At 44.4% G+C, this 11568-nt stretch overlaps 1 protein-coding gene across 4 annotated transcripts in view; it reads right to left on the bottom strand.

The window, feature by feature from the left end:
• Positions 1-7580: 7580 nt before the first annotated feature.
• Positions 7581-11568, bottom strand: part of IKZF2 (IKAROS family zinc finger 2) — a gene marked incomplete at its 5' end in the record, with an annotated part of 107171 nt that continues 103183 nt past the window's right edge. For all 4 annotated transcript variants that reach the window (XM_084265569.1, XM_084265567.1, XM_084265566.1 and 1 more), the window contains one exon: positions 7581-8427. In XM_084265569.1, the coding sequence (XP_084121695.1) occupies positions 7703-8427 (725 nt within the window). In that variant the 3' untranslated portion in view covers positions 7581-7702. The remainder of the gene's footprint in view (positions 8428-11568) is intronic.

Here is an 11568-nt window from a genome sequence, read left to right as displayed (position 1 = left end):
GTCATCTCGGAAGGTACCCTAGGTCTTTAAAGTGTTACAAAGAGTATGTACCTTAATTGTTTTTTTTTTTTTTTCCTCAAATCAATTCTCTTTTTTTCTTTTTCCCGTTTTTAATATAAAACTACACTTGAGTACAAAAATATGTAAACAGACTGTACAGCCGATAAACAAACAAACAAAAAAACCCAAAAACCAACCCAACCAACCCTAAACCCCCCCAAAAAATAAACCCCAAACCTTCCCCAGACAGCCCAAAGCTACAGGAGATAAGAGCAGGCCCAGACTTAAAGGTCAGAGAAGGAAAAAGGGGGGAGGGGGAGAGAGAGAGAAAAGGGGAGAGAGAAAAGGGGAGAGAGAGAGGGGGAGAGAGAGAGGGGGAGAGAGAGAGGGGGAGAGAGAGAGGGGGAGAGAGAGAGGGGGAGAGAGAGAGGGGGAGAGAGAGAGGGGGAGAGAGAGAGGGGGAGAGAGAGAGGGGGAGAGAGAGAGGGGGAGAGAGAGAGGGGGAGAGAGAGAAAGAGAAAATCACTGGACATCAGAAGAGACTGCTACACGGCAGAGGAAGTGACCGTGTTCAAGCTCTGAGGACACTTGACGATTCGTCAATTGATCACAGTTTCAGAATCCGAATGACTACAAAAATAACCCCAAAAAAAGGTCCTTCCCTCATTACAGTGTGTTGAGGAACAAACATCCATTTCCAGTAAGCAACGTCAAATCCCAGTAAGTGCATAGTTGGGGATTCAGTGACCTCTACCCCTTCAAGAAGCTTTTCTTACTTGGTGTCACTTGAGGTAAAACTAAATGGTCCGATTTACTGCAAAACTGGCCTCATTGTGCCAATACCGGAGTCACGCTCTCCACTGTGCCTTTGCAGGAGGCGCCCGAGTTTTATCCGGGATGGGTAAGACAGGCTAGAGGCCACCGGTATTTACGTACGCGAGGGATTAAGGCTACTACACAAAGGTGAACGAATGCAGCTTTGCCGCAGAGCCCCGCCACCAGACCCAAGCAGAGCTGGCTGCGCCGCACCAATCTGCGAATCTGATCTCGCAAATAATAGTATTTATTTAACACACAGTTAACTGCAACACTCCTGTGCACTTCCAGATCTAATCCAAGGGATGGCAGGAGGATAATCCCACGCTCAAATGTTTTCTTGGGCTGTGCTGCAGTTCCTGAAAATCAATAACCTGCTGCAAGAAGGACGCACCAGCCCATCAGCCCAAGGGTTGAGACAAGCTGCTCCCTTTCTCTGAGCAAAGTACACATTGTACGAGTCCCTCTTGAGACTCTGTCATCTGCCACACTGTGCTGATACTTCACATACTGCCATAGCAAATACATCACAGTATTTCTTTATTAAGCTTTACTACAGCAATGTAAATTTTTGTGGAAATGCTCGTTTTCACCCCGTGATTAATTAGGTCCCATGTGTTGTTTGCAAAGGAAAAGATTTTACAAAAAGGAGAGAGCGTGTTCAATTATCATCCCAAATGAGGATCCAGGCGAGCATCCCAACAACGACCTTTCTGAGGGCTGGAAGTGGACAGGAACTGGGAATGCTTGTCTGCATGATCAACTGAAAAGCCAGGTGATTGACATAGATGCCATGGTTATTGTTCTCTTGGCCCAGGCAGAACAGCAAGCTGTCAGCACACCACCTCCTCCTGACTGGCCGCTACTTGCTTTAGACCCTCACCAGAGGCTTCAAGGCATGCCTGTAGGAGGCTAAATTAGAAACCCGTGTTGTTCTCCCTGGCCTGTACTACAGGACAACTCTTAATGGAATAAATGGGAATATATTTACTACGAAACCAATTCAGCTGCTTTTCTACCCAATTTCTCCTCCCACCTGCTCTCTGTGAGTGCCATGGGCCTGGACGCCAGCAGAGCGGTGCTGCCGCTGGACCTGATGAAAGCATGCTGGCCCTCAGCTCCCCTGCCGGCAGGCTTCAAGCCGTGCCCACGCTGGCACACTTAGATGCTGCACCATCGCAGGGTAAATAACTAGATCTGAAACTAGGTCACCAACCTGCCAGGAAAGTACCAAAACACACACCCAGCTTTTCACCAAAGCATTCCACCTACAGGTGGGCTTCTCTCATCTCTCTGTGCCAATAATAAGGGCGACAGCAGTGCGGCAGTCAAACTTGCAAACCGTTTCCAAAGGACTTTTGTTCTTGCTGGATTTCTTTTCCTGTGTTGAAGCGAGTGGCAGACGATTTAAAGTCTGCTCCCGTTCCTAAGCAGGAACTTAAATGTATAGCCAAGTCCCTTTTCAAGCGTGCTTCGCTTAAAGATCTGGAGGGGGAGAAAAAGAGGAGACCCCTGCCCTGGCACTCCACGGCTGGCATCTTCTGCAGCGAGTCTCAGCACTGCGCTGGGGACGCTGGGTTGGTTGGGACCAGCTCTGAGACCAGCTCTGGCTGGATAGGTGGAATGCACTTCACTAGGGTAATTTTCAGCCCTACCCACACCCGAAAACCAGCTGACTCTGGGAAACCTAACTGCAGATGTCCTAAGATCCTAAGTCCTAAGAAGTCCTCTATCCAGGTCAAGCTGCCGAGGAGGGTGCAGGAAGGGCAGCATGACCTGCCTTGCTATGCCTTAGGAGAAGGGATGCTTGCTTTGGGTTAGATTTTGTCGTGCATTCTGAAAAGGTAGGGGAGGATATCAGGAATGACATCACAAACTTCCAAAATGCATGTGAAAAAGGCACATATACAATAAAGCATAGGTCTAATCGTATGGTACCACGTATATATAAATATACTTTCTCAAAATTTCCAGCTGCCCTAGACTGTGGGATGCCACTGCCGTCCATTTTTGTTTTTAAATGATGCTAAGCCAAGCTAAGATGCAAATTTCCTGCGTCAAAGACAACTTCATTACACTTTTCCTAAAATCCCATTCTGAGTTTAGGCAACTCCAGCACCAGCACAGCCTCCCTTCTCCCTCACTATGTTACAACACACAGCAATAGGTAAGGAAAGGAACATATTCTAGCAAAGGAACCGTATTACCACAGCTCCCAACCTTGGCTGAAGTAAGCAATTCTCCCTAAATTGTCTCTGAAGTTTCTTTCTGGAGGAAGAAGTGTTTCATGTCTGGCTTCCTTCACATGTCAAAAAGCCAGTTCAGGACCTAGACAATGGCAATAATGTTCTCTTAAAGGCCAGTTTTGATTTTAATATGGGTGAATTTTTAATTCCAATTTAGGAAGGCCCTTGTAAACAGAAAGAAATTTAGAAGCTCGTCAAATTGACAATTTCTTCACCTTGTAATAAACACATTTTAGTTCCACATGGCTGTCTTGTGAACTGCATCGTCACCTTGCAGAAACCACTATCATAAAAACACAAACCCCAGGCCAATTAACAAATTTAGATTCTTTCTCCCTAATACAGACCAACAGCGGTTAATGCCTAATCAACCTTTCATACCACATCACAGATGGAAGCACTTTTTAAGGAGAATAAAATTGTTTTAATCCCATAAGTTACCGAGTAAAGAGCTGGCTTTACTGAAAAATGCTATATATTTTGATGTGCACTCGTACCTGACTGCAAAGAGAGGTGGCTGTAAAATTCATTTGCCATAACAAGAGATATAGAGATAATGCCCTTTGCTCCAAGAATATGGATCATACCAAGAGGGGAATAAGCAGTCATACTTCTATTTCAATTACCAGGCTTGTAATACGCTAAATTGAGATGGAAAATCTTGGCATTTTTGATGTAAAAAGAAGTGAAAGGGTTTATTGGCAGGGGCGTGTGCAGAAATGGCCTTTTTTTGTTAATGAAAATGGGGAATGCTCACGGAAAGCCAATTCTAAATTTGCAAATGCGTGTTTTTAACTGGAAACCCGATTCCAAGAATTTCAAACGAGTCCAATAAGAACTGGCTGGGTTTGATTTCCAACCCCAAATACTCAGAACAAGTGGATCCGCGGGCCAAGGATTATCTACCGAAATTCCTAGTAGCCTGTGAGTGACTAATGAACTCACCAAAACTCAAGAGCTTTTCTTAGAAATCTGCAGAGAGCATGCAAGAAAAAAAAAAATCTAAAAAAAAGTCTCTTTGGCCCCACTTTGCACGCTTCTGTGTAGGGCAAACTGCTTGATAGAAAACCTGCCACTGATGGTCAATAGGAAGCGAACAGTAAAATAAGTGCCAGTCCAAAGATTTGTTCAAAGTTTGAACCAAAATTTCATCTTTCTCCTTTCCGTACCTCTAGGATTAAACTTTACAGGAGTGCTCGTAAAAGGACATTGCTAATAAGAAATCAATGTAACCCCTCAGCTTCCTGTTTTCCCCCCCAAAAAAAGCAGTTTTTGGAAGCTAACTGAACCTTCCTGCCTCGCCCCTCAGTGCCTCCCCAATTCTCTGTGACACCAGGATGCGTCTCGCACGCTACTATCGGAACGCGAGGCTGGGCTTAACTGAAGCCAGCTACAAACCCACTGCGCCTCCCTGCCCGAGCTCCAAAACATCTACGGAATCTACGCCACAGGAGGTATCAATGAATCAGCAAGGAATCAAAGTGCACGCTAACGAACCGCAGGTACAATCACAGCCAACTTATTTGCGGATACACAAGAGATTCTCCGCCTTTCCCGTATTCTGGTGCTTTCCCAAACACAGGCAGAGGTTTTGAACACTTTTCACCCCCTCATACTAAGTGTTCCAAGAAGCCAGAGCCCAGGGTCTTTCCCCTGCCCGTGGAGGGGAGAACAGAGCCCCCAGAGACTGAAAAGGATTGCCGACAACCCTTTTCCCTAGCTCAGCTGAGGGTATTTCTGGAGGCCCACACAAGCCTTGTGACCTTCAGGCCCAGCAACTTTCCCTTTGCTCCTCGTTCTTACAAGTCCCTTCCCACCTCAGCAGAAAGCTCAGCCACCTTTTTAAAAAAAAAAACAAAAAATAACCCTTTTTTTTTTCCTTGTTTTCATTTGTTTTTTCTTTATTTTTTTGGTTGCTGCAAAAGCAGCACCCCCCTCTTTTTTCTAAATTTCCAAGCACATCCTGGTGCAGAATGTGGCCGGCCACCTCCTAAACCAGCCTTCATAGCCGCAGAGAAACAAGCCATATGGAATAAAAGTGACGCCCTCCAGCATCTCCCCATTTTTCTCCTGTGCAAACTCCTTTGATTGGACCAAGCACAAGGAAATGAGAGCGGTCCAGAGGACGGCTGCAGTTACTTGCCTGAGTTTCCTCTATGTTAGGACAAAGAAAGAAGGAGGGGGAGAAACCCAATGACGTTAAGAACAATGTTGGGAATAGGTCTTTAAATCTGTCACTCTGCAGCCCGTATATTCCCAGCCTTGATAGCTCTCACATTACAGAAGATGACATTTCTCTCCATATTGTATTATAATTAATAGGCTACTGCAAGACTTTACCAGCTCCTACTTAATAGCATTTCAGTGCTGGGAAGCAGTCATCAGGTAATCTGGCCATGATCTACTGTATCCTTTCTAAACACAGGTTCTAGCTGCCAAGAATGTCACCATAAAAAGATTTCAATCAATACCACTCAGCTCCTACTTTCAAACACTCCAGGTCTAGGAAGAAGGAGAAAGTAAAAAAAACCCAACAAACCCAACCCACCCCAGTACGCTCAAAACGAACAGCAAACTGGCACACGCATCAAGCGTGCAGCCTGAAGTGAGCAGATGGGAATTCATTATGGCCCTGATCTTGCGCTCTCTTTTATACTTTACTAACTCTGTACTTTGGAAAAGGTCTCACCAAGTGCCTGGAGACCATGTGGCACAGAGGGGGTTAAACCCGTGGCAGATTTTTCCATTCTCAAGCTTGCGCTCTTGTTGCCAAACAACAACATTTCAATTGTGATCGGTGCAAAACAGTTGGGTTGCAATGGCAATCTGTCACATAGGTTTAAGCCCAGTTTTTACTGATGCAACCTGCAACTTGCTGGGTGGTTGCTGGCTTTGTTATTTACTGGGAGGGAGAGAAAGAAAGGAAACAAAACAGATTGGTGGGGTTGGGCTTTTTTTTTTTTCCCCTTTTGTCCAGCCTGTAGTTCAAGGACTTGCTCTGGAGTTTGTTTCTCCATTTGTATTCCCTAGAGTGAACTTAATAAATCAGGAATAAAGGTAAAATCTGCAAATGCAAATTAAATCACAGGACCTGCACCTCCATGTATCGCTTCCAGAGAAGCTGGGAAGGTCATACACAATCCTATCATTTGCAGGGCTTCTGTGCTCTCCAGGAGCAAAGGCTATCCACCAGAATCTGCAAATGCTTCCACCCCTACGTTAAAGCTGAACTGGTGACTTAAATACAGAATAAAGTTACTGGTTCAGCAAATTATCAAGTAAGATGTGAACAAGAAAAGAAATGGTCAAGGCTGGGATCCCGATGTAGCTGAAGTAGTTGGGGTATTTCCATGAAATTCAATGGAGCTAAGAGGATTAATGCTGGCCGAGGAGCTGGCTCTTAGCATTTTCCCGGCTGCAAGTCTTAGTTTAGGCTGTTGCCAAGAAGTTAACACTGTGATAGTAGAATGAGAAAGTATTTATATAGGTATACATAGATATATAATTATATTTAAAGAACACTTTGCTACTAGTATTTTTGTCTTTTTTAAATCTGTAATTTTAAAACAAAATTATTTCAGAAGAGCAGCAGAACCTCTTGAGTAAACTACAGACTCTCTCACCTGCTCCTAGGCCACTTGCTGTCCTAGAAGCAAATTTAAATGTTATTTCTATACGCTATTTCTTAAAACATAGGGTGCAACTAAATAAGTAATGCTCCCAAGGGTCTCTAAGAAGCCAGTGAGTCAACACATAGGCCTGAAGTAACAGCAAATCAACAAAGCAAAAAAAAGGTGCTTCATAAGTTAAGGAAAATAAAAATACAAAGCCTCAGACTTACCACAGAAGCCCCTCAGATTTATGAAACCGAGCTGCTGTAACATGGTACAGTGTTAAGACATACTTTTTTTGTGGGATTTTTTTTTTTATATTGGTTTTTTTTTTTGGTTTTGGGTGGGTTGTTTTGTTTTGTTTTTGGTTTTTTTACATTCTAGAGGGGCAATACACACTGAACCCAGGAAAACAGCTCACCCTAGAAAGTAATTTTGAAAAGGGATAACTGCCTTTAATTCGTGCTCCTAGAACGTGGACAGTTTTGCTTTAGTGATAATTGTTCATTCTGCAGAACCAAATTTCCACCCTTCCCCTCCAGCCACAGGAACCCCCACAACCGTACTGACACTGTTGAAGAAGGCTCTCTCCTCTGAAATGTTTCTACCTATGCATCTGAAATTGTAAATGAGTGGCATCTCATCGGGACGTTAAAGCACCTACGCAGGGTCAAATGACATCCCAAAACAGGACACGATGTTCAGCTGACAGACAGAAAGGGACTGCCTTCCAATTCCCACAGACAGCGAGGTGTGACCAAGAAATGACAGCAACAGCTAGCCCCTCTTTTATCCCTTCCCTTCCTTTTTTTTTTTTTTCCCCCCATTCTTAAGCTGGGCAGAGCAAATGAGGTTGGGTCCACAAAAAATAAGGTTAATAATAATAATAATTAAACAACAGCAACAACAACAACAGCAACAACAACAAAATAGGCATCTCAATGTCTGAGGAAAAGTGGGATTGTAAGTGCAGTATTTCTTCATGTGCAGTTCTTCTACTTCATACGAGTCCCCTTTGGATGAGAAGGCCTAGTGGAATGTGTGCTCCCCTCGGACTATGTGCGACGAGAACTCATAGCGGTCCTGGCTTCGGTAGCCACAGATGTTGCACTCTAGCGGGTCCCGGTAGCCGTGGCAGCCCATGTGGATGGTGTACATGACATGGTCCAGGAAAAGGACACGACAGTGCTCACACTTGAAAGCCCTAATCTGCTCCCCTTCTCCGTTGATGACCTTGTAGATATCCTTTAATGAGCCCTTAGAAGCTTTTGTGGCATCCAAAGCCTTGGCGTCCTCCTTCATATAAGCTGGGCTTGGCTTCCTCTTGGGATTTAAGGCAGAGTTTCCTTGGTAGGACTGGCGGTCTTCATGGCTGCTGTCTGAGTCAGTAGAATCCAGGCAGCTATTGCTGGGGGAGCCCTCTCTATCCTGGGTTCGACTCTTTGGTCTGATGAGGGAGATCGGGCCATCCATGTTGTTCTCATGACTATCAGCTGTTTCCCTGCTAATGGGCCTTTCTATCCTGTTTGGATGATAGACCTGCGCATAAGCTGAGTTGATGACCGGGGCCACCTCTGCAATTGTGCTTGGTGTGTGCTGCATCAGGGGGTGAAGTGCCTCAGCTCCAAGGTAGGTGATTGCATTGTTGATGGCTTGGTCCATCATGTGAGACTGCATCAGCTCAGCCTCCTTCTCATAGGTTAGGTTCATATCAAAGGGAATATCTGGATAGCCAAATCTCATGAGCTTTTCACCTAAGGGACAAGAGCAAATGAATGAGAAAAAAATTCAACGTAATGACTCCAAGGTTTCACTGTAAAAGGGGTGGAGAGGGATGGAAAACTGCTGACTTGGGGTGAAATTCATTCCAGAGTCCAAAGTTAGCCCCCTTCTACTTGTTTACTCACTTCCTATACAGTTTTTGTCATGCGATGGGGTCAGCTCACCAGCAGTTTATTTTTGTTTTTTGTTAATCCCAGATGAAACATGCAACTGCAGTGACCTCCAGACCAATTCCAAACCTTCCCCTGGGCCTGCCTCTGCCCACACCTCAAATTAGGAAACACGCATTAACTGGTAGAAAAACGGCATTGAACCACCAAGGCCAATGAAGCTCCACTGGTTTGTGCCATTAGACACACTCTCCCAAAGGAGGCAACACGACATGTCCCCTGCCCTCCAAGGTACCTCATACACACCTTACAAGGGGGCTGCATAGCAAGAAAAGTTAAGTGACAGGTACAGAGGGCTGGTGCAGTGGGGAACTAACACCCTTAGAGCTGCCAACAAGTAAATCCTTCAGTGAGTAGAAAAAGTGTAAGATAATTGCATGCAGCTGCAGAATGGGGCAAGTACTGGGAACACTGGGTGATGATAAGCCATCCTGCATTCAGGTTGTGATATACTGGTAATTTACACCCTCAAAAATATCTTACCCCAATGTTTTGGGCTGCGAAAAAAGAGGAGACACTCCCAGTGTGTGTTTAAGCAGGAAAAGAAAACAGGGAAACTGGAGGTATAGCTTAGCTTCACTTGGTAAAAGGTAAAAGCAACTTTCGTTGACACAGGATAAATAAATAGATAAAGGCGATGAAGCTGGCTGATTCATCACCCTGTGAATCCAAATCCACATCCTTGTAACCTTTCTAAATCAATGGCATTACAGACACGTGAAACCAGAACGACACGCTGCTAAAATTATGCTGGTCACAGGGCTCGTTGGGTATCATAGCTCTCCTTTGAAGTTAACAAATTTACCACTATTCACATCATTACTTACATCATGCAAGACACACACCCCATATGCGTTCCCGCACAGAAATTTTACCTCTTAGCACTTCTGAAGCTGATTTTACAGGGTCTGACAAACCACGTTGGTCGGTTCTCATTGTCTTTGTGACTTTTCACTGCCTTTACATGCTGCAGTACATATCCAAACCCTTTCTTCCACGGCATAAGCTAATAAATTCAAGGAGGCACTACATACAACTGGTTTGGCTATCCAAGAATTAAAGAACTGAGGAATATTGTATCACCTTTTGCCAAAATTGCTTGGAACAAATCGCATATAAGCCACCATAAGAAAGAAACAGAACTGTAATCCCAAAATCTCTTCCAAATAGCATTAGTACATTTCAACATAGCTATCACTCAGCATTTCATTTTTTGACTAGAATAATTCCTTCCACTTAGTGTGGCTTATCTTAAAGCGATGAATAAAGAGAGAAATAATTTTATATTACCCATGGAACAATCAGGTTATCCTTGGAGATGATACATTGCTTTCTGTTGGAACTTAGCCCTGATTAGCAAGGTAATTAAATGCGAGTCTAAAGCACGTGAATATTTCGACTGTCTTCAGCAGTGCTGCTGACGTGCTTCTAATTAGACTGGTTGCTCATGTACCTCCTGATGTTTCCCTACAGCTGGCTGTGTTATGCTTACAGCTTACCGAAAGAAAGCGTAATGTAGAAAACTGTTCCTGTTACACGTGGAGACATTTGGATGAAAAACAGGGGAGGAAGAAGGAAGGGGTGCTACAAAGATGGCCTCTGTAATCTAACATGGCTTAAGGATGATTCTTGCCATCAAACATCCTCTTTTCCCTGTTTCTGCTGTGGGCTGGCTGTCTTGCTGTCTGGGACGGCTGTCCTGCAGCTGTTAGGATGGATGACTCCTTAACAGGGGTGGCTCCAGCCTCATCTGAACTTGAGCAACTCCTGCCCAGGTGGGGCCAAAGTGGGACCGAAGGACAGGTCCAGGAGACACATGGTGTCTCTGGCATGGTGGGAAGGAAGAAAGGAGAATGCAAAAGTCGACTGAGCCCTGCCACTCGCCCTGGCCGCTTTTATCACTCCGGTGTTTGAGCAAAGAACCAGACCTGGTTAGAGTCTGATCCAGCCTCCAAACACAGCCAGTCCTGGGTACACTAAACAGATCAAGAAACATTCCGACTTATCCTTTAAGGTCTACTTGGATGGATGACGCAAACCTTATTTTGATTCTTTTCACCTTCCACACTTAGTTGGTCCACCACAGACAGCAGAGCAGAGCAAACTGCAAATTGCCAGCGACGTGAATTATTCATTCCTTTAATTATGAAGCAGTTCCAAAGATGTCAGAGCCTTAGAAAAAGAGTGTGGCACAAAGTAGTAAAATAAATGATAACACGGGGAGGAGAGGGCGTGAAACACAGCTCAAAAGAAACGTTAACAAACCAGTCCAATGTGGTTTTCACCTTTAACTCCTCTTGAGCAAAATCTGTGCTTAAAACTGACTCATGAGATCCGTCATTGTGACTTCTCATGCAAAATGATATCCAAATCCTATTTATTCTTGCCCTGAGTTAGTGAAGTAGAGGAACAAACATTCTCTGCTGCAGTCACCATGTGACATTCAAAAAAACCTCCAAGGGGGTATCTGAAGGTAGATCAAAGCACAAAGACCCAGCTGTCCTGTGACACCCATAGTCCATCTCATCACTTATCTAAAGCCACTGCAATGCTGGCCACTCAGGAGAAAACAGCAAGAATTCTTGGAGAAAGCAGTTACAGAATTTACCACTGGGTAAATGTCTTCCTGAGCCCCATTAACAAGAAGTTGAAGCCAGTTGATCTTCATCTGTTCTGAGTATGCCTGTGTATTTTCAATTCTTACTATAACAACCATGGCCTTACCATAAGCCACATAAATGTCTCCTTTTGTATCCTGCCAGTTCTTAACCTCGATGTCACTGTGAGAGTGATCACCACATTCAGACTGAAAATATGTGAATCTGCTTCGTTTGATCAGCTTGAGGATGATGGTTGCTTTCAATTTCACTAGTGTTGGCTTCTCCCTTCATTAAGGAGAGGCAAAACCAGCTCCTCAGACTGCACATCCTAAGTTATACTTTC

Source organism: Gallinula chloropus (genome assembly GCF_964237585.1).
Source record: "Gallinula chloropus genome assembly, chromosome: 5".
In the NCBI taxonomy this organism is placed as follows: domain Eukaryota; kingdom Metazoa; phylum Chordata; class Aves; order Gruiformes; family Rallidae; genus Gallinula; species Gallinula chloropus.
Note: the sequence above shows the minus strand (reverse complement) of the source record. Positions and strands in the feature narration are given on the sequence as shown.